The sequence below is a fragment of the Engystomops pustulosus genome, chromosome 2 (genome assembly GCF_040894005.1).
Source record: "Engystomops pustulosus chromosome 2, aEngPut4.maternal, whole genome shotgun sequence".
NCBI lineage: Eukaryota > Metazoa > Chordata > Amphibia > Anura > Leptodactylidae > Engystomops > Engystomops pustulosus.
In genome coordinates this window covers 102,746,019-102,773,085 of record NC_092412.1, presented here as the reverse complement: position 1 = coordinate 102,773,085, position 27,067 = coordinate 102,746,019, and the positions used below count along the sequence as shown (strand labels likewise).

At 39.3% G+C, this 27,067-nt stretch overlaps 1 protein-coding gene across 2 annotated transcripts in view; it reads left to right on the top strand.

Annotated features, from left to right (window-relative positions):
- SH3RF3 (SH3 domain containing ring finger 3) overlaps window positions 1–27,067 on the top strand; it is a 334,768-nt gene that overhangs the window by 285,582 nt on the left and 22,119 nt on the right. For both annotated transcript variants that reach the window (XM_072135807.1, XM_072135805.1), the window contains 2 exons: window positions 17,084–17,331; window positions 18,438–18,772. In XM_072135807.1, the coding sequence (XP_071991908.1) occupies window positions 17,084–17,331; window positions 18,438–18,772 (583 nt within the window). The remainder of the gene's footprint in view (window positions 1–17,083; window positions 17,332–18,437; window positions 18,773–27,067) is intronic.

Sequence of the window (27,067 nt, the reverse complement as noted above, 5' to 3'; positions counted from 1 at the left end):
TCCTTTCACATTTATTTTAAGCTATTTAAAGGAGTAATGGTAAAGAAAAGTAAAAGCCATACAATGCTTTTATTTCCACCCTCCTCAACAGTATTAAAACTAAAATATCATATTTGTCAATTAATTTATGTTTGTAATTAGGAAAACAAGGGATGGTAAGGTTGCATAGATTATATATAATAAAGCTTTTACAAAGCCTCTTATTGACTATTTATGATACAAAACCACCTATGCAGTCATGTGAGAAATATGTACCCTTAGTAAAGACTTTTTTAATTTTAAGGGTTTTTTTCGGCATCAAAGTGTTCAATGTGCAATAGTATGTGTAACAACACGTACAGTAAGTGCAATATAAGACAATATATTCAGCAGAGTAAACGGCCATCTCAAGCACATCAAAGCAATTATTTGATAGTAGGAATGACTTCTGCCATTCAACTTCTAAAAATATTTGCCGAAGTCCGCTTCCCAGATCTACACAAACGGCAGAGCTAAAAGATCCGATGTAGCTGGAGGTATGCAAATCAAGGAAACCTGTCAGTGTCATCTGGGACGTTGGCCAAACTGTTGTGGGAGTGCTTTTGCCAAATCAAGAGTGACTCCCGAAGCCAGGGGAAAAGCCGGATTATCAAATAGAGATGTGAGAGGATCTGTTCTAGTTGAGAATATGTTCCGAGACAGCTGTTAATCCCAAAGAGACATAAACTGGCGTGTAATGTATGGAAAGCCATCTGTACAGTGAAGCTGAGGGGTGATCCAAGAAATCGACCTGAGAGAGGCCTGTGAAATGCTTTCTTCCAAACAAACCCTTTCCTTAGAAGAGGCACACTTAAACCAATCCACCAATCTAGAAAGGACAGCCTCCCAGTGATACCTGCAAAAGTCAGGGAGGCCTGTAAGATTTAGGAAGGTAAAGCGTAGAGAGTTTAATATGTGGTTTGGAAGACCACATATGAATTTGCTAATAGCCTTCTAAAGTTGTTTAAAAAAGGAAGGTAGTGGAACAGGAGCAGCAGAAAAAACAAACAAGAATTGCGGAAGGATGTCTATTTTAACCCCTAGGGGACTCAGCATCTTTTGGCCTCAAGGACGCGGCCCCATTTTTCAAATCTGGCCTGTGTCACTATAAGTGGTTATAGCGTGGGAACGCTATGAGATATCCAGGGGATTTTGAGATTGTTTTCTCGTGACACATTGTACTTCAAATTAGTTTAAAAATTTGGATAAAATCGTTTGCGTTTAGTTATGAAAAAAAACAAAATTTGGCAAAAATTTTGAAAAATTCTTTATTTTCAACGTTCTAAATTCTCTACTTTTGATGCAGATAGTCAAAGCACCCAAATAAATTCATAACTTACATTTCCCAAATGTCTGCTTTATGTTGGCATGGTTTTTTAAGATTCCACATATTTTTCTAGAATGTTATGAGGCTCAGAATTTGGGTGCCATTTTTCACATTTTTTGTAAAATCGCCAAAACCCGTACTTAGATGGACCTGCTCAACTTCTAATTGACACTGAGAGGCCTAAATAATAGCGAGACTCATAAATTACCCCATTGTGGAAACTACACCCCTCAACGTATGAAAAACTACTTTTAAGAAGTTTGTTAACCCTTTACGTGTTTTATAGGGGTTAAAACAAAACGGAGGTGGAGTCTGCAAATTGTAATATTTTTTCACAATACACTCATTTTGGGTGGAAAATTAAACATTTAAAATGGATTAAATTAAAAAAGGCTCCACAATGTTTGATACCCAATTTCTCCCAAGTACACAGATACCCCATATGTGCTGGTAACCTGCTGTATGGGCGCACGGCCGGGCATAGAAGGGAAGGAGGCGCCATCCAAATCAGATTTGCTATGTCACATTGTACAGGCTATAATATTTTTCTTTTTTTTAATGAGGACCTATAGGGGCTTATTTCTTTTGCCACATGAGATGCACTTTTCTGGTATGTAATTTTGGGGCATCTACAGCTAATTGGTGAGATTTAATTAACTCTTTGTTGGTGGAGGAAATGAAAATCATCAATTTTTAGGAAAATTTTTATGTGTTTTTTTTTTTGGCCGTTAACCATACCATAAAAATAGTATATTATTTTTATTCTATGGGTCGCCACGATTATGAAAATACTTCATTTATATATATTTTTTATTTTTTACCATTTTTACTGAATAAAAAGTAATTTGGCAAAATTGTTGTTAATTTTAGCATCACCGTCTTTCATATGTATAACTTTTTTATTTTTCACCTCACAAATCTGTTTAAGGGCTTATTTTTTGCAAGAATGATAGCTCTTTTTAGTAGTCTTATTTTAGATTGCGTAACTTTTTAAAATCACTTTTTTTAGAGCATTTTTAAAGGGCATTAATAAAAAATGATCTTTTTCAGAGAGAGTTTTTTTAGGTTGTTTTTTACGGGGTTCACTTTGCGGATCTAATAACAATTCTGTTTGATTATACAGATTGTTACGGACGCAGGGATTCCAAATAATTGGGGGTTTTGTGCATTTTATTCAATTAAACTGAATAAAAACTAATTTGGAGAAAATCTTATTCATTTTAGCATCACCATCTTTTTATATGCATAACTTTTTTATTTTTTGGCTGACAAATCTGGTTAGGGGCTTATTTTTTGCGAGAACAGTTGTTCTTTTTAGTGGGCTTATTTTAGAGTGCATAAAATTTTTTAAATCACTTTTTAGAGCATTTTTTATAGGGTATTAATTAAAAATTATCTTTTTTCGGAACGTTTTTGCGTTTTTTTCCTCCGGCGTTTACCGTGCGGGTCCAGTAACAATTCTGTTTTATTATGCAGATTGTTACGGACGCGGCAATACCAAATATGCAGGTTTTTTTTGTGTTTTTATGTTTTTTACACTTTATTAAGTTTTTTATGGGAAAGTGACATTTTAGGGGCTTATATTTTATGTATTTATTTTTTATTTATTATAATGTGTAGTGTTAACTGTTTTTGCATTTTTTTTACTTATACATACTTGAACTAAAACCAGTGATGCTCTGATCACTGGTTTAAGTTCAATACACTGCTCTACAATACTATTTTATTGTAGAGCAGTGTAAACTGTCTGAGCAAGCTTGCGCATGCTCAGACAGTTTGCAGTCAGACCCGGAAGGGGTCTGGCTGCCATAGAGACCGGGCAGCTCCGGGGCACATGCCAGTCCTCGGAGCTGCCCAGAAGTGGATCGGATCCCCCGGTAAGCGGCACGGGGGATCCGATCCACAGCAGGAACACCCTTACACGCCGCGGTCATGCTTGACCACGGCGTGTAAGGGGTTAACACCCGCGATCGGAGCCGGCTCCGATCGCGGGTGTTACAGCGCAGTGTCAGCTGTGATAGACAGCTGACAGCCGCTGCTTCTGGTACCGGCTCCGTTCGTGAGCCGGTCCCAGAAGCTGGACGTTATACTATGTCCCGGTGCGCTAAGCATCTAGCCCCGGGGACGTAGTATAACGTCGTGGTGCGCCTAGGGGTTAATAGCGTTTACCCCACCGAACCAAAAGAGTTCATGAGCGCCATAGTCAGACAAGATCTGTAGAGTTTAATGTAAAATGGGAGGGTAATTTAGTACATATGCTCCAAAAGGTCCTTTGGAACACATATGCCCAAATATTTAATATAACGAGACACTTAAAGAGGACCTTTCACCACCTCACCCAAGTGAAGATTATAATACCATCCTGTAGGGGCGGCTACACAGATTCAGGGCACTTGGAATTTTCCTTCTAGCCCCCACGGTAATTGTAATCTGTGTTTGGTCAGAGAGGAGGAGCTGGAGCTGGGGGCGTATGTTATGTTAATCTTCTCTCATACTGTCAGTCAGTGGCAGGCAAAGTCAGAGAAACAATTATGAATATTGATTTTTCTATGTTCATCTAATGGTTGTGTTCACACACATTCCGCTAATACCGTTGACATTATGTTTGCGATGTTTCGGCAGTTTTGCTTGTGGTTGCCATTACGCAGCGTTTGCGCCAGTAACGATTACGCAGCATTTGCGCCAGTTACGATTATGAGGCGTTTGCGCCAGTTGTGATTACGCAGTGTTTGCGCCAGTTGTGATTACGCAGTGTTTGCGCCAGTTGCGATTACGCAGCGTGTGCGCCAGTTGCGATTACGCAGCGTGTGCGCCAGTTGCGATTACGCAGCGTGTGCGCCAGTTGCGATTACGCAGCGTTTGCGCCAGTTGCGATTACGCAGCGTTTTCGCCAGTTGCGATTACGCTGTGTTTGCGCCACGGTTACGCTTACACGGCATTTGAGTCACGGTTATGCAGCGTGTGCATCACGGTTACGCTTATTCCGCATTTGTAACAGGGTTACGCTTATGCGGTATTTGTGTCCCCTCTGTGTTTACGTCCCGTTTACGATTATGTGGCGCTTGCGCCAGTTGCGATTATGTGGCGTTTGCGCCAGTTGCGATTATGTGGCGTTTGCGCCAGTTGCGATTATGTGGCGTTTGCGCCAGTTGCGATTATGTGGCGTTTGCGCTAGTTGCGATTATGCGGCGTTTGCACCAGTTACGATTACGCAGCGTTTGCGTCAGTTATGCTTACACGGCATTTGAGTCACGGTTATGCAGCGTGTGCATCACGGTTACACTTATTCCGCAGTTGTGACAGGCTTACGCAGTATTTGCATCCCATTTACGCATCTGTGTTTGCGTCCAGTTTACGCTCACGCTGCGTTTGCATCACATTTGCGCTTATGAGCATTTGCAGCATATTAACACTTACGCAACATTTGAGCCATGTTTATGCTTACGCGCGGTTTGCGTGGCATTTACTCTTAAGCTGCAATTACGTTTCCGCGGCAATTATGTCACGTTTACACTTGCACTGCATTTGCATTACGCTTACACAATGTTTGCATTGTGGTTATTCTTACCCGCCGTTTGGGTCAAGGTTGCGATTCGCTGCATTTGCAGCACACTTTTGCCTACGGGCCGCTTGTCTCACATTTATGTTTGCGTTCATGCGTACGCTCCACTTGTGGCGCGTTTTTACGTGCATGAAGTGTTTGAGGTGCGTTTACAGATTTTCTGATTATGTTTAAGCTTGCATATTATGCGCCTTTATGTCGAGTGTGACTTGTGATTTTTGCTTATGTAAACGGCGCTTGCGTTTACGGCACATTTACACTTACATTCCATTTGCATTTATGTCTGGTTAGCATTATGTTTACGCTTATGAGGTATATGAGTTGATGTCTCCTTTGCACTTACGTTTACACAGCGATTGCGTTTCCATTGCATGCATGTTTACCAATGCGTGTAACATTGCATTTTTGTAAATATTGTGTAAATGCAATGTCAACAGAATATTAGAATGTGTGTGAACATAGCCTTTAGATGCAGATAGAGAAATTACATCTCACCACTGACCGTATAAGAGAAGATTAGCATAACACGCGCCCTCAGCTCCTGCCCCAGCTCCTCCTCTCTGACCAAACACAGATTATAATGGTCAGATCTTGTGACTAATAACTCTGCAGCCGCAAGGGCTAGAAAGAAATTTCAAAGTGCCCGTGAAACTATGTAGCAGCCCCTACAGAATAGTGCCCTACAATAGCAGGTCATATGTATACAATACAAGTTTACAAACAGAACGGGATGTACGGGAGGGGAGAAAGGGGACACCCCTGCCATGTCCTATTCAGATAGCTGACTACTAACCCGGACACATGCCAAAGGCGAGGTATACAGAGCCATGATCTTCCCTAACAAAGACGTGATGCCCAGTTACAGGTGAAAAGTAGAAGTAAAAAAAAAAAGTGAAAAAAATGTGGAAATGTCCCCCAGGGATCTTTTATGACATATATATATTTATATATTTATTACATATATATATACATATTTAAAAATACACTATAATATTCCCTAATAAAATAAAAAACATTCCCAGCTACACTAGAAAAAACATTGCCATAGTCACCCAGTTTGCCCCAGACTATACATATTATATATCAAAACGAATTTGATATAGGGAATTAATTTTATAATGGTTATTTTGAGTTATATTTGCACTGTCACATTTACAATCACCAAATTTTGCACAGACCCTCACTGTGGTTTAGGGAACGTCATAGACTAGGTTTCCAGTCTAAATTTTCATCCTGCGCTCTTCAAAATACACTTAATTACCACCATATAAAGGAGCCATTGTCTGCCGGCTGCTTTGGCACTTAGAAGCTGAGCTGTGATTGTTGCTGTTTTGCCACAGGTCATTAATATGACCTGTATTCTGCCACAGATATACGCTGGAGAAGACCCTGATAGGTTGTGAGTGCAGTCTCCGTATAAACTGGATGGTAGATAGTAGAACTCACTGACATTCATTCCACAGCGTTGCCATTTGCATGAAGGGAGGATGCAATGGATGTGCTTTAGGTTCAGTTTAATGCCTTTACCTTAGAAATGACATGCCATGCGGTCAAAACACATTGCTACTGCACAGTGAAGATGAACATGTCTGCTACAGTCACAAATGGAGGACAGCATGAAGAAGGAGGAAGTGATGTCACAGAAAGAGGAGGAGAAGCTGGGTAACAGTGCATGATGGGATAGCTAGCTTAAAGATACAGCAAGCAAATTATCCAACAATAAAAACTTTGACCACTGGGTGGCAGCATGCATAACATGAGTATGAACATATCATTGCAGACTGAATGTACAATACAAGACCAATAACAGCATGGGCAATATGACAGGCTGTAACAGCATACTCCCCGTCTGAAATCCCTGGATTTCACTACATATATAGATCAAACATTATGTAAATGTCCTTTGGTTTAGAATGATGATTCTGAACCCTGCAAACAAAATGCAAATAATCAAACAACAATAACTGGAAAACTGCTGATCAGGAACAGTTCAATGGTAGATAATCCAGCTCGCAGCAAGCCGCTGTCCCTGGCATAGTTCTGCGTTGAGCGACTGAGTCAATGTACTTGCATTGTCCCTTCTGCTTGACTTATTCCTGGTATCAAGAGGACAGTCTCAGATATAGGCCTAATGAATGTCTTGGGGACTCCTTGACGTATGGTGGTAACTTCCACCTTACGAACCTTACCATCCTCACTAGGAAAGATTTTAGAGATGAGCCCCATGGGCCAAGAATTCCTTTCCACTTTCTGGTCCTTCATCAGGACAAGATCTCCCACTTGCAAGTTTGGTTTGACCTGCTGCCACTTTCTTCGTCCTTGAAGAAGAGCCAAATACTCCTTTTTCCATCTGCTCCAGAAGCAATTGGCCAAATGCTGAACATGTTTCCACCGTTTCTGATAGATGTTACCAGATGAAAGCTCTTCAGGTGGACTAGGAACAGATCCGAGTTTCTGAGTGAGGAGAGTTGCTGGAGTGAGAAGAACAGGAGATTCAGGGTCTGTAGATAAAAGGACAAGAGGCCTGGAGTTGACAATAGCGGACACCTCAGCCAGGAAGGTGGTTAAGGTTTCATGGGTGAGCCTTGAGGAGTTTAAGCCTCTGAACATGGAGTCCAATATCTTACGGGTGATGCCTATTATTCTTTCCCATGAACCACCCATATGAAGAGGCGTGTGGAGGGTTAAAGACCCACGTACAACCGTTGTCGGCCAAGTAGTTTTGAACTGGCTTAGCATCTATCTGCAATTCTCGGCAGCAACCTGTAAAGTTGGTCCCACAGTCAGATCTCAGTTGCTTTACTGGTCCTCTTGCAATGGTGCGTACAAGTTTTAGCCATCTGGAAAAGCGCTCATATCGGTGACAGTTCAAGCCGGACTTCCTTTCAGACTTTGTGATGAGGGTACTCACTTCAGGACATATCTCAGGATCGTTGTCAGGATCTTGGAGACTGAAGACGTCTTCGTCAGATGCTTTTTTATTCTCCTTCAGCAAGAACTCTGGACCTGTCAACCAAGAAGACTTGGCAAAGGCGCTAACAGACGATGGTCTGGTGGCACAATCTGCAGGGTTGAGGTTAGATGACACATAGTGCCATTGTTCAGTGTTGGAGGATTTTCTAATCCTTTCTATAAAGGCCACAAAGTGATTTTTCAACTCAGGCTTGTTTCTTAATGTACATTGCAAGGAGATGAATCTGGATAATGCTTGTTTCCGATTGTTAGGAAGCCTGGCTCTTTCAGCCCTAAAGGGTAAGGGTGCAACCCAATGGTTAGATTGATCCTTGAAGCATTCACTGTCCATTATTTTGATAAACTCTTTATCTTTTATGGACGAAGCTACTCTGTTGTCATCTTGTGTTGTGCGAAACACTGATCCTCCTAAGTCATCATAAGGTGCAAGAATGATGTCTGGTGCCTTATGGAAGTTAGAAAGATGCTGCTTTACCTCATAATGATGAGGACATGGCCTAAAGTGAGTTGTGCGACCATTATTGAGCACAAAGGTTTTGAAGGAGTTCACTTGAGATGGTTTAAGATTCTTATCTGAACACACATTGCCAATGATTACCCAGCCTAGATCAAGTCTTTGTGCATATGGGGCATCATCTGGGCCATTGCATTGTTGACGTACCTTATGAACTCTCAGAATGTCTCTCCCGAGCAAGAGAAGGATGTCAGCATTCAAGTCCATCGGATGGATCTCTTTAGCCAGGTGTCTCAAGTGGGAATGATGATAAGCAGCTTCAGGAGTAGGAATTTCCTCTCTGTCATCAGGTATCTGGTCACATTCAATTAACGTTGGTAGGGATATGTGGATATTCCTGTTAATTGGAGAAATAATGTATCCAGTGGCTCTTCTGCCGAGGGTCTCTACTTGTCCAGAACAAGTGTTAAGGGTGTATGGAATTGCTTCTCCCTTTATACCGAAGATTTCAAAGAACTTGGGTTTTGCTAGAGACCTGTTGCTTTGTTCATCTATTATGGCATACATCCTGAAGGCCCTTTCAGGTTGCCCTTCTGGGTAGACGCTCACCAGACACACTTTGGCACAGCACTTGGAACCATTTTCCTTGCCACATACTTCCATGCAGGAGGAGGAGACAGTGGTAGTAGCTGAAACTTGAGCTGGTGGCTCCCCGCCATGCACTGTGACGGCCTTAGATGCTGCTTGAATTTGTGGGATGTCAGGAGAAGGGGTAGGATGCATGGCTACAACATGTTTGTCACTACCGCATTCAGTACACTTGATGACAGCCTTACAGTCTTTAGCGAAATGGTTTGAAGAAGCACAACACTTGTAACATACTCCTAGTTCCTTGAGCATGTCTCTGCGTTCTTGCAAAGTCTTTGCCCTAAGCCCACGACATTCTTTCAGTGGATGAGGTCTTTTGTGTATGGGGCACATACGGTTAGGGTCTTTGTCTTTATGGACAGGAGCGTCATGTCTAGTGTTGTAGGATGCAGTCAATGGTACGTCTGTCTTCCTAACAGACACTGTTCCTCTTAAGTCTCTACGTTTGCTTGTTTGGTTTTCATACCTTGAGCATGATGATGAAGCTGGTAGAGTAGATTCTGTGAAGTCAAAGCTGGGATCATTCTTCTTCCGAGCTTGGTCGCTGATGAATCTGGAAAAGTAGGAGAAGGGTGGAAAAGACACATTGTGTTCTCTTTTGTACCTGGAGCCCAGATCTGCCCATTTTTCTTGCATGCCATATGGTAGCTTGGACACTATTGGGTTAACACCGTGAGCCGTATCAAGGTAACTCAGTCCTGACAGACGTGGATCTGTTTTGGCTAACTCCAATTCCTTTAATAGGTCGCTTAGGTCTTGAAGCTTGCGGTTGTCCTTGTTGGTAATCTTTGGGAAGATATGAAGTCTCTTAAATAAGGCACTTTCTATGGCTTCAGAACTGCCATAAGTTTGCTCAAGTCTTTCCCATGCTGCAGCAAGACCTTCCTGCGAGTGGCCCACATGAACTGCTCTCAATGTCTTTACACGTTCTGCAGAATCTGGGCCTAGCCACTTAACTAGCAAGTCGAGCTCTTCCTTGGCAGTGAGGTTAAGATCATTGATAACTGCTTCAAAGGTGGATTTCCAGGCTCTATAGTTTTCCGCATGGTCGTCAAATTTTGAGAGACTAATGTTTATCAGTTCTCTGCGCATCATATATCTGGCAAAGTCCGACATATCTGATCTCCCACCTTGTGTCACCAGATTACCTTGCCATATCCCTGGGGCATGTAGATTCTCTGCCATATGGGGCTGAGATGAATCAGGGTGAAATGAGGTAGCATAAGGGTTAAGCGGCACTTTAGTCTCAGGATGATCCACTCGAGTGATGCTAGAAATTACCTTGTTCTGGGTAGCTGGCGTCATCTCATACTTTACAGGCATGGCCGTGTGGTAGGTTTGAAATTGTGCTGGAGATGATTGTTTTAGCACATAGTTGGCAGTGCGGTCATCTGGGTCTTCCACTTCTGCAGGGATGGAGCAGTCATGGTCAGTAACTTGGACTAATGCTTGCTCAAGAACCTTTAGCTTGGCTAAGGCGGCTGCTTCCTCCTTTTCCATTTGGAGAATTTTCAGCTGGGCTTCTGCCTCTGCTTGTCTTTGAACCATTTCTGCTTCTTTCTTGGCAAATGAACTTCTGACACTAGCTTCCTCTGCATCAGCACGGATTTCTATAATCTTGTCGTGTAATGCAGACCTACTGGAGCGGGAGGTTCTGGAAGATGATAGTGTATGTTTGGTTGAAGTGGACCGTTGAGATCTTACTTCTTGCAAGTGTGCAATGCGAACTTCTGCCTTATTTTTGGCATCTTTCACTATGGTATCCTGTGTATGAAGTAAAGTCTCTCTCTTGGCTAGCTCTGCTGTGGCATCATCAAATTCGGTGTTACTCAGGAATGTGATGTACTTTGCACACAGTCGCTGGTAGCGATCATAGGTGGTAGATAAGCGATTTAATGTTGTGCCTAATTTGGCTGCGTCACTGTCATAGCGTGAGATGGCTGCTACACAGTGTTCAATTCTTTTCCACAAATCATCAAGATTATCACAGAACTCTTCCTTAATTACTTCAAAGTTCTCTCTGATCTTTTGTGTGGGTTTGGTAACACGCTTAGATCGTACAATTTGTTCTTCCTGGAACACAAACTCTGTATCTTGCACATCTGTGGGTCTGGTAACAGGGTGCACTTTGCTAGGTGCAGTGACAGAGGATTTTATAGAGCCTTTTGTAGACATGTTAATGCTTGTCAATGTGGTACTGTCTCTTTAAGGTGGGGTTGCAGCTTGTTCACAATGGTGAGGAAGCCACGTGCTGCTAAGATGGCGGCAGCTCTATTTGCTTGCTTGCAGACTATGTGTGGATCTTGCAGGAACTGCAGATTCAGCTGTGTTTTGACTATTCTGCCACAGATATACGCTGGAGAAGACCCTGATAGGTTGTGAGTGCAGTCTCCGTATAAACTGGATGGTAGATAGTAGAACTCACTGACATTCATTCCACAGCGTTGCCATTTGCATGAAGGGAGGATGCAATGGATGTGCTTTAGGTTCAGTTTAATGCCTTTACCTTAGAAATGACATGCCATGCGGTCAAAACACATTGCTACTGCACAGTGAAGATGAACATGTCTGCTACAGTCACAAATGGAGGACAGCATGAAGAAGGAGGAAGTGATGTCACAGAAAGAGGAGGAGAAGCTGGGTAACAGTGCATGATGGGATAGCTAGCTTAAAGATACAGCAAGCAAATTATCCAACAATAAAAACTTTGACCACTGGGTGGCAGCATGCATAACATGAGTATGAACATATCATTGCAGACTGAATGTACAATACAAGACCAATAACAGCATGGGCAATATGACAGGCTGTAACAGCATAACCTGAGCTTTGATTGGTTACTATAGGCAATGATTTAAGACATCTTATATGTGAGGTACATACACAGAGACATAAAGAGAGGCAGTGAGAATCAGTCACATACACATAGACAGAGACAGTCATAGACAGTTAGCCAGTCATGTTCAGAGAGCTAGACTGAGTGACAGTAAGAGAGTCACATACAGAGAGACAGTCCAGAGACAGATAGAGAGACAGTGGGAGACAGAGAGACAGTCACAGACAGACAGTCTAGTGACAGACATGTACAGAGAGACATTCAGAGACAGTCGCATACAGAGAAACAGAGGGAGAGTCTAGAGACAGACATGTACAGAAATGAATTCAGAGACAGTCACATACAAAGAGACAGACCGAGAGACAGTTCAGAGAAAGACATGTACAGAGAGGCAGTCCAGAGGCAGACAGAGAGAGTCTGAGACAGACCGCCAGATACAGACGGAATGACGGTCAAAAACAGAGATGGTCAGAGACAGTCATAGGCAAAGAGACAGTTTAGAGACAGACATGTACAGAAATACATATAAAATCTTTTTGTTAGCCCACTCTATAGCTAAAAGCGGGTTATTTGCTATCCTGGGCAATGACGGGTGCTGCAGCTAGTATACTATACAATACAAAAAAAACTTTAACCCCCACCCCCAAATAAATAAAAATGAAAGTCTCATAGTTATAGCCAACAAGTCATTGGTCGCAGTTTCATTCAATGCCTGTGGGTGTCATATGAGAAGAATGGTAATATATATAATATTCTAATCTATAACCTGTAATTCTAACTGAATCAAGTCCATTCGTTTTTTGATTCTATAGGACTGTGTATGTTGGCATCTAGTCAATATGTTTGTAATGGCATTGTGTTGTTATAGTAACAGATTGTCTTGGGTATTTATATGCATCTTTTCACAGTTGGTAACAGTAAAAACATGCCAAACAAAATTAATTCCAAGGGAGCAGTCTTGAACCAACGCTGATATTATGTAAAATTGCTGCAGTAGCATAGCTCGAGTGCAGCCGACCTGTTATGAGCTCATCTGCAGTATATATCTGTGCTTTCTGGTCAGAACAGCATAGACCTTACTGGAAATTATTTTCAGTTCTGAATGGTTTTTTGCAAAATCAATATCTCAAGTAGATTGCTTGCTGACTTTCTTACGGATTTAATAAGTAAAACATGAGTTATAACTTTCTATATGAAGAGTACCATACATTAACTATTTTGTTTTCTAGTGCTTTACCTTTATTTCAGATTTTTGTAACTTGTTAGTTTCTGAATTTGAGGGTAAAGGGAAATATTATCAAATTTAATGTCACAGGCATGATGATATTATATACTGATTTTGTATATTCATTTGAAGGGGAATTCCGTAATTTTTTATTTTTCGATCCCCTAGATTTAAGGCAAGTGAATACTATCAGATGGGCTGGAATGATTATCTGCCATCCCCACAGATCAGTTGCATTATACAATATAAGTGCTGTTTCTACTAAATTTGAATAAGAGAGCTAGAAACAGGCCATGTGATCGATAAAGTTCACTATAGAGGCCAGGTGCCTGACTACTATTCTCCTTTCTGATATTGATCACTTATCCTAAAGCTACTTTCACATGAATGTATGCTATGCCCAGGGCGGAAAATCTCCTCACCCCTCCTCTCTTCATAGTGAGACAAGCTGCCAGGTACATACAACAAAAGATAGATATAAATTTAAGTCTGAGCATAGATACTTGCAAAAATTGATTATTTATTTAATCAGAATAAAGTGTACATGATGTTTCGGCATGTAAGCTTTCTGCAGACAAACTGTTGGATATATGAGAAGGAGCATTGGGTACTGGGTATTGTGCTGCTGCAGTGTCCAAGTATGAACATAGATGCTTGCACATATATTTAAGTCCACCAAAAACTGGTGCAGGCCCATAGTTAATGGGGCTTATTTACTAAGGGTCCACGGATCACATTTCCGTCGGACTGTTCATAGTTTTCAGGGATTTAGCAGGAGATTGTGTTGTACGCAATTAGATGTTGGCACAGCAGCGCCAGATTTCTTGCGACAGAAATGGGTGCGGGCCGTCGGCTGATTCGGACTGAGCGCGGGATTTAAGATTAAAATTGTGTCGCAACCAATGCATTTACTTGCACCGGGAAGAAGATGGTGAACTCCGGCAGACCTGAGCGGGGAAGCATCAGATGCAGAATATCGGACGCACAATCTTTGTGAATCGTGGCACAGTGCATTGTCGTCGAACAATGCACTTTTGGGATCTCCGAGGGACTGGGTAAGTAAGTGTGCCCCTATGTCTTTTTTATATATTTAATGCTATTCAGGAGAACATAAAACAGCTGCCTATTTATTTGTGCATGATCTTTTATGGAATGTTTGATACAATTACCATGTTTTAGCTTAATAAATAGAGAAAATTGGGAACAAAGATTGCCAAACAGCCCAGAAGCGGAATACTGAACATCTGCTTTTGTTTTGTGTTTTCAAGCAAACTTTTACATCCACCTATTTTGCTCATATAAATGAGAAGCAAATGATCTGTTTGTTATATAAATTAATAGAATAGAATGAGAAGATACACCATTGTTAATTTATTAGCTTACAAGGAAAAATGTATACAGGTATTTAACATTGACATTTTGGAAGCAGTGACACCACTACACAAGTCCTTGAATAAAGGGTTTCCAAGTATATAAAATAGTTTATATATGGCTGGGGGGGGGGGCTTGTTTTTTGCGAGGCGGAGTATAGTTTTTAATAGCACATTTTTGGGATTCATATGCCCTACTGGTGAACTTTTATTAACTTTTTCTGTACACTATATTTAAAACACAAATCTGACACTGGTTTTTCTAATAAAAATGTTTGCCTATATCGTCAAACCTCTGTAACATAATAACTCTTTTGTCTGAGTCAATACACATGTTTAGGTTTTTTTTTCTTAAATGAACTTCTTTTGCATAATGAATTTGTTTTTTAGGGTGGGGTGGAACTTTTTGCATCACCACTTTTTAAGCACCATATTTTTTTACACTTTTTGTCGAGGTGACTGTATGAGGGTTTATTTTTTGCGAAAAGACCTGTAGATGTGAAATGTACACATTTTGGGGTTCATAAAAATGTTTGATTGCAATTGATATAATTTTTTTGTGTGAAGGATGCCTATAAAATGACAATTGCGGCATTGTTTTTCACTTATTTTTAAAAGCTTTTTGTTGTACGGATAAATGCTAGTATAGTGTCCTGGATTGGTATGGGTGTGGAGGGTTTACAAAATTTGTTTTTGATCTTGTTATTTTATTCACCAAGTTCTTTCTAAAAATGTAAAATCTGCTAAAAATTTTAAATTAAAGGGCTGTCCAGAGGAAATAATAAGCCAAATAAAGAAGGAGGATCATATTACAGTATCACTCATCCTGTCAAGCTGTATATTCTGTGAGAGGGGAATTAAAGATGGTTGTTCATAGTATGCTACACAGATTTTATCTGCTCTTTTAAATGGGTACGTGTGGGAGGCAGGATATTAGGGAATATACCAGTATACTTCTATTAATAGTTCTGCACCGCTTTCTTGAAATGTAAAGCAAAGCCCCTACGACAATTGTGCAGCACTTAGGTCTGTTATATGGCTCCAGCTATTTTCAACAGGTCAGTTTCTTTTCATTTAAAAAAAATATGTAGAATAAATACAAAATTATGTATGAAACACATTTTATCTGTTCTATGAATCCTAATAAAGAGCTTCAAAGTGAGCTCACAAAGGAGGTTTATTTTCTTTATCTCTTGCATAAATCCATATTTATAAATGTTGCTGACATTTGCTGGCTGATAGATTGGGAGGATCCGGCCAGTGTTCAGCACTCTTTTATTGTTAGCCCAAGTTTACATTGTACTTGGATTTTTTAGATTGACACTAATGATGATAATAAAATAATAGAGAACAGAAAATGCACAAAGCAACATGTTTCTCTATGCTGCTATTTTACTACTCAGGTTTAAACTATGAAAGTGGCATTCATGGCATTAATAGGAAGGTCTCTTCAAAGCACTGATACCTGAGAACACATTTAATAACTAAGCAATATTTTTCCTAATTTATTTCACTATTGCATACCAAGAGGCCCAACTTATTTCTTTTAACCCAATGTAGCTGTTTGAGGGACTGGGTTTTGGTTTTAAAGGGAACCTGTCATCAGGAGACCCATTTTAGCACTCCCCCAGTCCCATTTTTAGCACTCCCCCAGAGCATAGTACACACACTGCCAAAGTGTTTTTGTATAAAAAATAGATTTTACAGAAAAAAAGATATGTTATATTGTACCTTTCAATGCCATGTGCTGTGTGACTAGGCAGTTGCCCAATGGGAGGGGCTGGAAAGGAGCAGTTCCCCCCCACCCTTGGGAAACATGTGACCTTTTCAAATATATGAATAACTCCCCTCACTTGGGATTGGCTGTAGAGGAGCAGGGGGCGTCGCTAAACCCTAGTGATGGGTGTTTTCATAAATTTGAAAAGGTTACATGGAGGAGCAGTTTCCCAAGGGTGGGGGGGACTGCTCCTTTCCAGCCCCTCCCATTGGGCAACTGCCTAGTCACGCAGCAGATGCTAATCAAAGGTACAATATAACATATCTTTTTTTCTGTAAAACCAATTTTTAATACAAAAACACTTTGGCAACGTATGTATTATGCTCTGTGGGGACTGGGGGAGTGCTAAAAATGGGTCTCCTGGTGACAGGTTCCGTTTAAGCAAGATTACTTTACTGAGCAAAAAAAAAACATTCTGAGTTTCATCTTCCCCTATATTTAGCAGAGCTAACAGTATGATGATTAAATAATTGATCCATTTCTTCTCAACTCTTTCTGGGAAAAAATGTTTAAGATTCAACCTTATTCAACCATAGAATTTTTACATATGAAATTTTCCCAGGGAAATTGTTCTAAATTTCACCATACATCATAAATAAGTGGAGACATAATACATTTTTATACTTTAAAAAAGTGGATGATCAAAAGACACCATTTCTTTTGCTCTTTTTAAACTTTAAACTTTTTTTTCTACAATATTTTTTTGTTTATTTACATGACTTGTGCATTCAATTGTCTGATTGCTCCTATTATAAATTGTTTTTCTACACAGTTGTAAAGTAATTTTGCTCCAAAAAAAACTTGGAGAGCACATAATGTTATAGAAATATTATCAGGAGCTGGAGGCTACAGGATTTAATGTCATGTTGCTTGTTTTTGTTTTACTGCTGCAGGATGCCTGCTGGACTTGCCCAGTCACGAAACTGCACCATGGGGGTTCCACTAACAAGCAGAAGTTCTCCATTAGCTTCTCATGCGTCTCCTGGTGGGATGACAAATTGTACCAATGTTGTCAGACCAGTTCTCCCTATTACTGTACCTCAAATACATGCTCACCAATCTCCAACATCTTCTCAGAACAATTCATCTAAGATCTCCAACCAGCAAACTATTAGCCACTCACGCACCTCTGTGCAGAAGGGTAAGTAGAAGAATAAAATTAAAAGATGTTGCTGTATAGCAGCATAAATGTACAAAAAAAACCCTGCCATCCATTTAATATATTCCAGAATAGCACACTAAAATGTAGTATTAGTAATTACCACAACCAAGGATGTTTAGTTAATATAAAACCGATGACATTTCTTCTTGACCCAGCGACAAGGATGAGCCTGTGGTAGTATTACTGGTTAATAATAATCATCCTTATACAGTCTTGTAGACCCTTAAGCAGGACACATAGCTGTATTCACTTTGTATTTAATCTTTGTTAAATTTGTTATTTTGCCCAACTACTATGAGTCTCCGGAGTCATTCACATGATATGCGTTTTTCTTTAATGGACAGCACACAGCTACAGTAAATGCAATACATTTTAATGGATCAATGTAGACTGCAGTTTTTTTAAATAACCATTTGTCCATTTCCTTAAAAAGAGTATGTCCTACGAGTCCAGAAATAGTGAAAGCTTTCAGAGACCAAGTGCGCAAACTGCAAGCCAAAAGCCATTTTGTAATTGCAAACTACCAAGCAATAACTAAATCTTTCCTGCTCTATCACATCTTTAACCCTATGAGGACAGATACCATTGAAAGAAGGAAAGAAGAGGAAGGGGAGATGAATCACGGGCTTGGAACTCCAATAGCTGACCGCACCTTCTCACTCTTCCTGCAAAAACCAGGCAGCCCAGGGTGTGTAATTGTCAAATAGTGCTGACTGCTACACATCCTGGGCTGTCTGGGACTGCAAGGTGATGGCCCCACCTGCCCACAAAGAAGGCCCAGAGTACCACCTCTGGTATGTGTGTCATAGGTTCTCCACCACTGTCCTAGTCTGAACCGTTTACTATGTATGGATCAGTGATATAGGAATTTACGCAGATGCCTCTCAGCCAAGAAAGATGGGTGAAAACATAAATTCTATTAATTTATAATTCAGTGATCAGCACTTGCCTGTTCCAGCATCAGACTGTGTAATAGTCATATGAAGACATAACAGGGTATTATGTAGTGCTCATATAGACATGTATTGATTATACAGTAAATGATGTGTACTGTTATGTTCATTGTATTTTTTCATCTCTTGTAGCACATCCTTCTGCTCAACCTCAAGAACGTCCCACAGCTACTGTGTCACCTATAAGGACTCACAGTTCCCCATCTCGACTTCCTGCAAGCCCCAACAGGCCACAATCCCAACACAATTCTCCACAGCACATTTCCCAGCAGCACTCCTCTATACAGACTTCACTTGCAGTACACTGTAGCCGGCCAGTTATCCCTTTAACGTCGGCAGCAGCAGCCATCACGCCTCCAAATGTTAGTGCTGCCAGCATAAGTACTGAAAATGGCCCTGTCAACTGTATGCCAACTGCCAGCCCTACAAACACCGGATGCAAAGCAGAAGAGAGGAAGACTGAGAAAGTAAGTGCTTTTTTAGGGTTCACACCACAAAGCTGTAAAACCTTCCTGCACTGCCATACAGGCCATGCTCTGTGCTTTGTTCAATAACAGAAACAGAACAATAAATTAACCCCTACGCGCACTAGGACTTTATAGTATGTCCCTGAGGGGGGATATTTACCGCACCGGGACGTTCTACAACGTCCCACTTCAGGCACCGGCTCACGAATGGAGCTTGCACCAGAAGCAGCGACTGGCAGCCGTCTATTACAGCTGACACCGGGCTGTAACACCCGCGATCAGCCGACAAATAAAAAAGTTATTCATATAAAAAAAGACGGTAATGCTAAAATTAACATTTTCGCCAAATTACTTTTTATTCAGTGAAATTTGTAAAAAAAAATTTAAAAATCTATATAAATGTGGTATTTTCTTTATCGTGGCAACCCATAGAATACAAATCATATACTATTTTTATGGTGTGGTAAATGGCCAAAAAAAAAAACAAAAAAATCTTCCAAAAAATTGATGATTTTCATTTCCTCCACTAATTTCCAAGAGCTAATAAAATCTCACCAATTAGCTATAGATGCCCCAAAATTATGTAACATTAAAAAAAGAAAAAAAATGTATAGCCTGCAGAATGTTACAATGCAAATCTGATCTGGATGGCGCTCCCTCCCCTCTATGCTCGGCCGTACGCCCATACAGCAGGTTACCACCACATATGGGGTATCAGTGTACTAGGGAGAAATTGGGTATCAAACTTTGTGGAGTCTTTTTTTATTTAATCCAATTCAAATGTTAGCTTTCCATCAAAAATGAATGTATTGTCAAAAAATATTACAATTTGTAGACCGCACCTCCGTTTTGTTTTAACACCTAAAGAAAAACCTAAAGGGTTAAACTTCTCAAAAGTGGTATTTTATACACTGAGGGTTGTAGTTTCCATAATGGGGTAATTTACGAGTCTTGCTATTATTTAGGGCTCTCAGAGTCAATTAAAAGTTGAGCAGGTCCATCTAAATACGGGTTTTGCTGATTTTTCATAAAATGTGAAAAATGGTACCTAAATTCTGAGCCTTGTAACATTCTAGTAAAATATTTGGAATCATAAAAAACATGGCAACATAAAGCAGACATTTGGGAAATGTAAGTAATGAATTTATTTGGGAGCTATGACTATCTGCATCAAAAGTAGAGAATTTAGAACATTGAAAATAAAGAATTTTGCCAAATTTTTGCCAAAATTTTGTGAAATTTAGGGTGGGGGGTTATAACTAAACACAAAAGATTTCATCAAAATTTTTAAACTAATTTGAAGTACAAACTCAAAACCCCCTGGATATCTAACAGCGTTCCAAAGCTATAACCACTTATAGTTACACAGGGCAGATTTGAAAAAAGGGACCGCGTCCTAAAGGCAAAAATAGGCAAAGTCCCGAAGGGGTTAATAGAATAAAATTGCCTACTGAATAATATACCGAAGATTATGGGTGTGATTTTCTATATCTGTATTTTTGATATCTATGACTGAACAGAGAAAACTGTGTCCTGTTAATATAAAGCCTGTCTACGACAAGTGTTTTCAGTACCGGCTGATTTAATAGTTTAATAAATGTTCATCCTGTTTGGATAACTAACTCTTTATTTGTATTGAGTTTTCTTTATATGATGAACATTTCCTATTGATTTGTTCCTTGTTTATGGACAAGTGTTCCTGTGCAGTGGAATACATGCATAAATATCCCCATAGGTCTTTCATCTATAGAGAGCAAGCCTGATAATCGATTCTGTTACAATGAGAATGTTGTATAAGAAAACAAGGCTTCTGGCATAAAATTCTCCTGGGGTAGGCAGACACACAGGTAAAATGGCCATTATTGCACACAGGTTAGGTACAAATGAGTTTTATACGTATTTTTCATAATATCATGAAAAGAAAATGCTCTGCCTCTTTGCCTTAACTTGTCCTATCTCACCAAGTACCAGCCTTTTAGCTACACAGTGAAACAATTGACGTTATTGCCATGGCTTGTGGATCCGCCAGTGTCTTGGTCAGGGTAGAGCTACTGTAAGAGGACTGTACTCCTGGGAACTGAACTAATTCTGAAAAAAAGTTGGCAGTTTTTATTTAAGTATTTTCATGTAAGGTTGCTGATTATGTTAAGTTTAAAAAGTTGCACATTTTTGTGCAAATACTCATCTGGCAAACTGGCTTGAAGAAATGGGAGATCCAAAACATAAGGAAATACCAGCAAAACAAAGACAATTAGACTAAGAAACACAACAGAAAAGAAACAATTGTTTTCCTTACATAGTATTTTTATATGTTCCTTATGCTTTTTTTTTTTACAATTTTATTGAGTCCTTCTTGAACCTAAACCTACAATTCTTTGGCTGTGCTAATAATACTGTACTCTGCAATAATTTCTCTATGTTATTGCCTGTCAGTGTCTTAATCTCTGGCCCTACTTTAGGCATGAAACAATAGACTCTGGTACATGGCTGAACTGGAGGCAGTTGTTAGACCCAGCTGTCATGTACAACACCTCCAGTTTAGTATGGTGCTGAAATTATCAGTTTACTTTTATGTGCTATTACTGTACAGTGCTGGAAAGGGTTATATATAATAATGGTCTTTTTTTTTCTTTGTTTTAAAAATCACATATGCACTTGAAAATGTGCAAATTTTAAGAAATTTATGAAAATGTATGGCACTAAAATTCTGTGTCGCTCTGCCTGGGATCACTTGATTTTACAGGTGTTAATATGGTGAAGATTAAACATATGAGGATTGCTGGAGCCCATATATGTATAATAATCTTGAATTCCCAATTCACACCTTCACTGCCTTTTTGACCTTGGTTTCCAAGCTCTTGTCTTAGATAAAGACTTTAATATGCAATAACTTTTAGAGAGTCAAAATGTGTTGTAGCCCACCTGGCATTGTGTCTGTCATAAAGTTGCTGCAAGAAGCAGCTGGATTCTTGTGTTTAATGTTCATTGTTTTTACATGTTGATGAGTTTTTGCTGCTGAGAAACATTGTATTGCCTTTCTTTGTCTTAGTCGCCATGTTTATAAATGAGACTTTTCTAAACTTTACGTGAGTTCACTGAAACCTATATACACTAACAGCACCAAAAAGCCTTAGTACAAATAGCTGTACTTGCAAATAAATACTGTTACCATCAAAACAACTAACCTCGAGGTCTTGCTGTATTTTGCATCCTGTATATACAAATCATATGCTGTATATATGTAAGAATGTTTCCAAAAATGGATAACATGCTTTTAAATCGATTTTCTGATGGAAAAGGTTAAAGAGAACCTGTCATCAGGTTTTCTCTATTAAACCTAATGACATCTTCCACAGAAGTCTACTTACTGTTTCCCAATCAGTTTTTATTACAAAAATCCCTAGTTCATATTTTTATTAAATAAACGTCTCCCTTAGCTCCCTCATTCTCCTGTCCCACCGGAATTCTCTTTGTTGAGTCACACAACAAACGTCTCTCTCAGCTCTCTCATTCCGTCCTCCCTTAGAAATTTTTCTTCAGCAAGTCAATTTGTGACATTCCTGAGGGAGGGGGTAATGAAGGAGTTGAGAGAGATGTTGGCTGTGTGTGACTCGCTGAAGAAAAAATTCTTGGGGAAAAGGTACTGAGGGAGACATTGGAGAAGAGAAAACATGCCACTGGCATGGTGCTAGATGCTTTGTTTTTAAAACTAATTTAATAAAAATGTGAGTTATGGATCTTTATAATAAAAACTGAATTGGAAGGTTTAATGACTGATTCCCTTTAAATTCAGATATGAACAGAGCCGTAGATAACATTTCTGGATTTACAGCACTATTTATTACAAAGATCTTGTCAAGAAACCCACAAGACAGTATATCCATACATTGGTTGTATTTGCTATTCCTTTGAACAAGATGAATAAATTACTGTTGACCATGCACATACTGCAATATTTACCATGCAAATGGCTTATAGTCTCCAAACATAATCCAAGTTAACCCCGTCAGGTCTGCAGCTAAATAATTGCTGCTGTCAGTGTGAGGGTCTTCAAGGCCACTGATGATTTATTTGCTTTGTCTGTTCAGGTTTACGCTAAATAAATAGATATTTGACATTGCTGTGGGGGTAAATTACAATTCAGCCTTGGCTGCGCTGATATCTTGTATTATCTTGTGGTCATACTTTGTATACTGTAATGGAATTGTAATGCAGTTAAACTCGCTAGCTGTCAGGAGGACCAGCTACATGTTGTGCGTATAGGCATTTATTGACCTCTGTGTCTGCTGAACCGAAGAAGCTGAAATCTGTATTCTGAATTGTGTTGTCAATACCTCGCTTTTTATTTTTATAACATGAAGGAATATTAAAGATTTATTGTCAAGGTTTAAATGGAAATGTAAACCGGTATAAAGGAAGCTTTTTTGCTTTACCAACTATAGTCATTTTCATATTTCATATTTTTATGTTACCATGGAAGTGTATGGTCAATGAATATAAACTATAACCAGTAAACCAAAGTCCTAGAATGCGAAGGTCCATGCATAGCAACCAATCAAGCATTGCTTAATCTACTTTGTAGAATTGAGATAAGCTCTGATTGGTTGCCATCTGGGAAACAATGAAAGTCTTATTGTTAGATAGTTTCATTGAATTAGAGCAAGAGTATTTTAACCTTTAAAGAACACAGCCCTTTTCCGTTTTTGCATTTCTATTTTTTTACTCCCAATCTTCCAAAACCTTTTTTTTAATTTTTTCATTGTTATGTTTTCAGATTGCCTGTGTTGTGTTTTATCCCAAGTGATCCAGTGTTGCAGCTCCTGCAGGACTTACGGGAGTTGCACTGCTGTATCACCCTGGATAAAACAATTTGAGCAATCTTTAAAACTCAGAAATATGAGAGAATAGTGTGTAGGAGTGAAAAAAGTGGAAGGTAGGAGAAGGGAAGGAGACACATTGGGGCACATTTATCAAGCTCTTTACAATAGTTTTCTATCGTAATAATAGATTTCTGTGCCACATATATCAAGGGTATTAGACCGTTTTCAGGCAATTTTATGACTAGTTAGACAAATGGGCATGGCTTATTAAAAGGTGGCATTGGCTTTGCACCAAAAAGTTCATGCACCAAAATTTGGTTTGCTAATGCATGAATTTTGGTGCAGCTTTCAGGCGTAAACTAAGCCAACTGGTAGGAGGTGCAAAATATGATTAGACAGTCTTAAATTACGCCATATTATGTTACCCCTGTAATAATATGGTTGTGGCCCTGTAAAAACCTCTGATATTTCTCAGAAATGTCGTCGTTTTCAATTTAGCAACCAATGACTCCTGTCTCAATGATGTTGTCTTCTGGCTTCACCTGCTGCAAGCTTCACATGTGATGGATGTTCATTCTGACAGCTGCCACTATTGTCAAGCACATCAAGTTCCTGTATTGTGAGAATGAGAGAATTTCACAGAACGAGTTTATCATCTTCTACATGTAATAGAATATAACAGAACCTGTTTTATACAAATAAGACTGACTGTAACTAGCACTGCAATTCCATTGATAAAGCCCATATAACTTTTCTCTCAGCTGCATGGAAAGGACCTGCCTTACTGTAATGGGATATGTAATAATCTTGCATCTGTTGGCATGAATCAGTATGACCACCCACTATTATTTGAGTGACCCAGGGGCACATGCATCATAGTTTTTCGGTTGCCACTTTTTCAAGTTTCCTGAAGTTGGCCTACTTAATCATTTCAGTGTATTTTAAGTTTTTTCTTTTTGTGATACATGTGATGAGTTGCCTGTTTAGTCTCGCTTTTTTGACATTTTGTTTCTGAGTGTGACTTTTTAGTCCCAAATAGTAGCTGTGAAAGTACGTATGGTTCTAGCATGCTCTGTTTTGTGACTTATTAGGCACAAGAATGGGGCAATTTCAGGGCACAATTTCTTGGCTACAAAGATAAATCCAGCACACTGCATTAAATCCTTGTGGCAGCTACTTTGGTATGCTGCTTGATTCTGCGCCTTAAAAGTCGCACAAAAAAAAAGAGCGCAATAGGAGGGATACCCTGTCCTCCCTTGAGTTGCAGCTTAATGGGATTGCAGAAGTTGTAATTGTGACCAAGCACATATAGTAGTTGAGGGGAAAGATTGAAGAAGCATTTTAATTTTCTTTTATGTCTAGCTTTATGTTGCAACAATTGTATTCTTCCACCCTGTTTTCTGCACTGAGGCTAATGCCAGACATGATGTTGCTGCATGGTTTACAGTATTCTCCTAACATACCTCAGTTTGGGGGAGACTAATGAGCTATACACACTATCTACACCATCACATTTACAATGAACAAATTTTGCACAGCTGCCTCCTGTGATTCGGGGAATGTCATAGACTATTTTTCATTGTAAATTTTCATCCACACTTAAAATACCCTTAGAAACCACCAAACTACAGGAGCCATTATATGGTGGCGGTTAGTATGGATTTTCATTGGGTTGCATAAAGTAATAAGTCACAGCTGTGCTTCTATTTTTTTAATTTGCTGTCATTGATATGAGCTGTAAGCTCTAAGATTGATTGCTGTAGACATCAAAGGACATTCTTACTATATGACTGGTTATGCATGTGTTAATATGATTTTGATTGTGATGTGTTTTACAGGCATTAGATCATATCTGATACTTCAGTGATGATTACAATCCAAGATAATAAAATCACATCCATAGTTATATCATCTCTCATATTCCATTCACACATCCAGAGCTGCAGTCTTATCCCTGCCATCATATCATCCCTGATCTTTCATTCACATCTGGAGCAGATATCTTCTATTAGGTAATCTCTGATACTCCAGCACATCCAGAGTGACAACCATGTATCTAGGATGTGACTGGAGTATATCAATCTTCCATTTTGATATCTGATTAGTGTGTGATTTTTATATGCAAAATATTTTGCAGTTATTTATTATACTTGGAAACGCTACTACGCTACTCACGAAGACCCGAAGCTACTTCAGGTTAACCCATTCATTACAATGTGCTATCAGTAAAATACACATATACTGCCATGTTGTAGTATGGCAGTATATGATAGGATCCCACAGACCGCCTAGGGTTAAAGTACCCTAGGGAGTCTGAAAAATAGTAAAAATAAAAATAAAAAAAAAGTTTAAAAAAAATCACCCCCCTTTCCCTAGAACTGATATAAATATAAATAAACAGTAAAAATCATAAACACATTAGGTATCGCCGTGTCCGAAAATGCCCGATCTATCAAAATATAATGGTTTTTCACTGTGTTTAACTCCGTAACGAAAAATCGTGCCCAAAGCCAAAAATTGCACTTTTTTGCCATTTAAAAAAAAAATCTATAAAAAGTGATCAAAAGGTCGTACAGTCCTAAAAATAATAACATTGTAAACGTCATCAAAATCCGCAAAAAACGGCACCACCCACAGCTCCATACACCAAAGTATTAAAAAGTTATTAGCGCCAGAAGATTGCAAAATCCCTCCAAAAAATTTTGTACAGGAGGTTTTCATTTTTTTAAATGTATGAAAACATTATAAAACCTATACAAATTTGGTATCCCCGTAATCGTACCGACCCAAAGAATAAAGTAGACATGTCATTTGGGGCGCACAGTGAAATCCGTAAAATCCAAGCCCACAAGAATACGGCACAAATGCGTTTTTTTACCAATTTCACTGCATTTGGAATTTTTTTCCCGCTTCCGAGTACATGGCATGGAATATTTAATACCATCATTATAAAGTGTAATTTATTACACAGAAAATAAGCCGTCACACAGCTCTGTACATGGAAAAATAAAAAAAGTTACAGATTTTTGAATGTGGGGAGGGAAAAATGAAAACGCAAAAACTAAAAAGGGCTGCGGCGGGAAGGGGTTAATGTGCCTTTTTTATGTCTAATGGCTTCCTCCTGGCAGAGTGGCCTTCCAACCACTGTATCATGTTGATCACAGTACTCATTTCACCTAATAATGATACTCTTCCCAGTTTCAGCCAGCATCTTCACAAGGTCTTTTGCTTTTGTTCTTGGGTTGATATGCACATTTTAGGCCAAGGAACATCCATCCCTGGGAAACTGAACCTAAACTTGTTTGTGCAGATGAACGATGCACTTTCAGTTATCTGTAAATCACATCAGAGGATGAAACCCGACTTGTGCAAGTCAACAATTCTCTTCCTGATATCTTGGATGATTTCTTTAGACTTGCCTATAATGTTACACAAAGAAGTAGGGTGTTTCACTACTTACATCATATTTTATGTC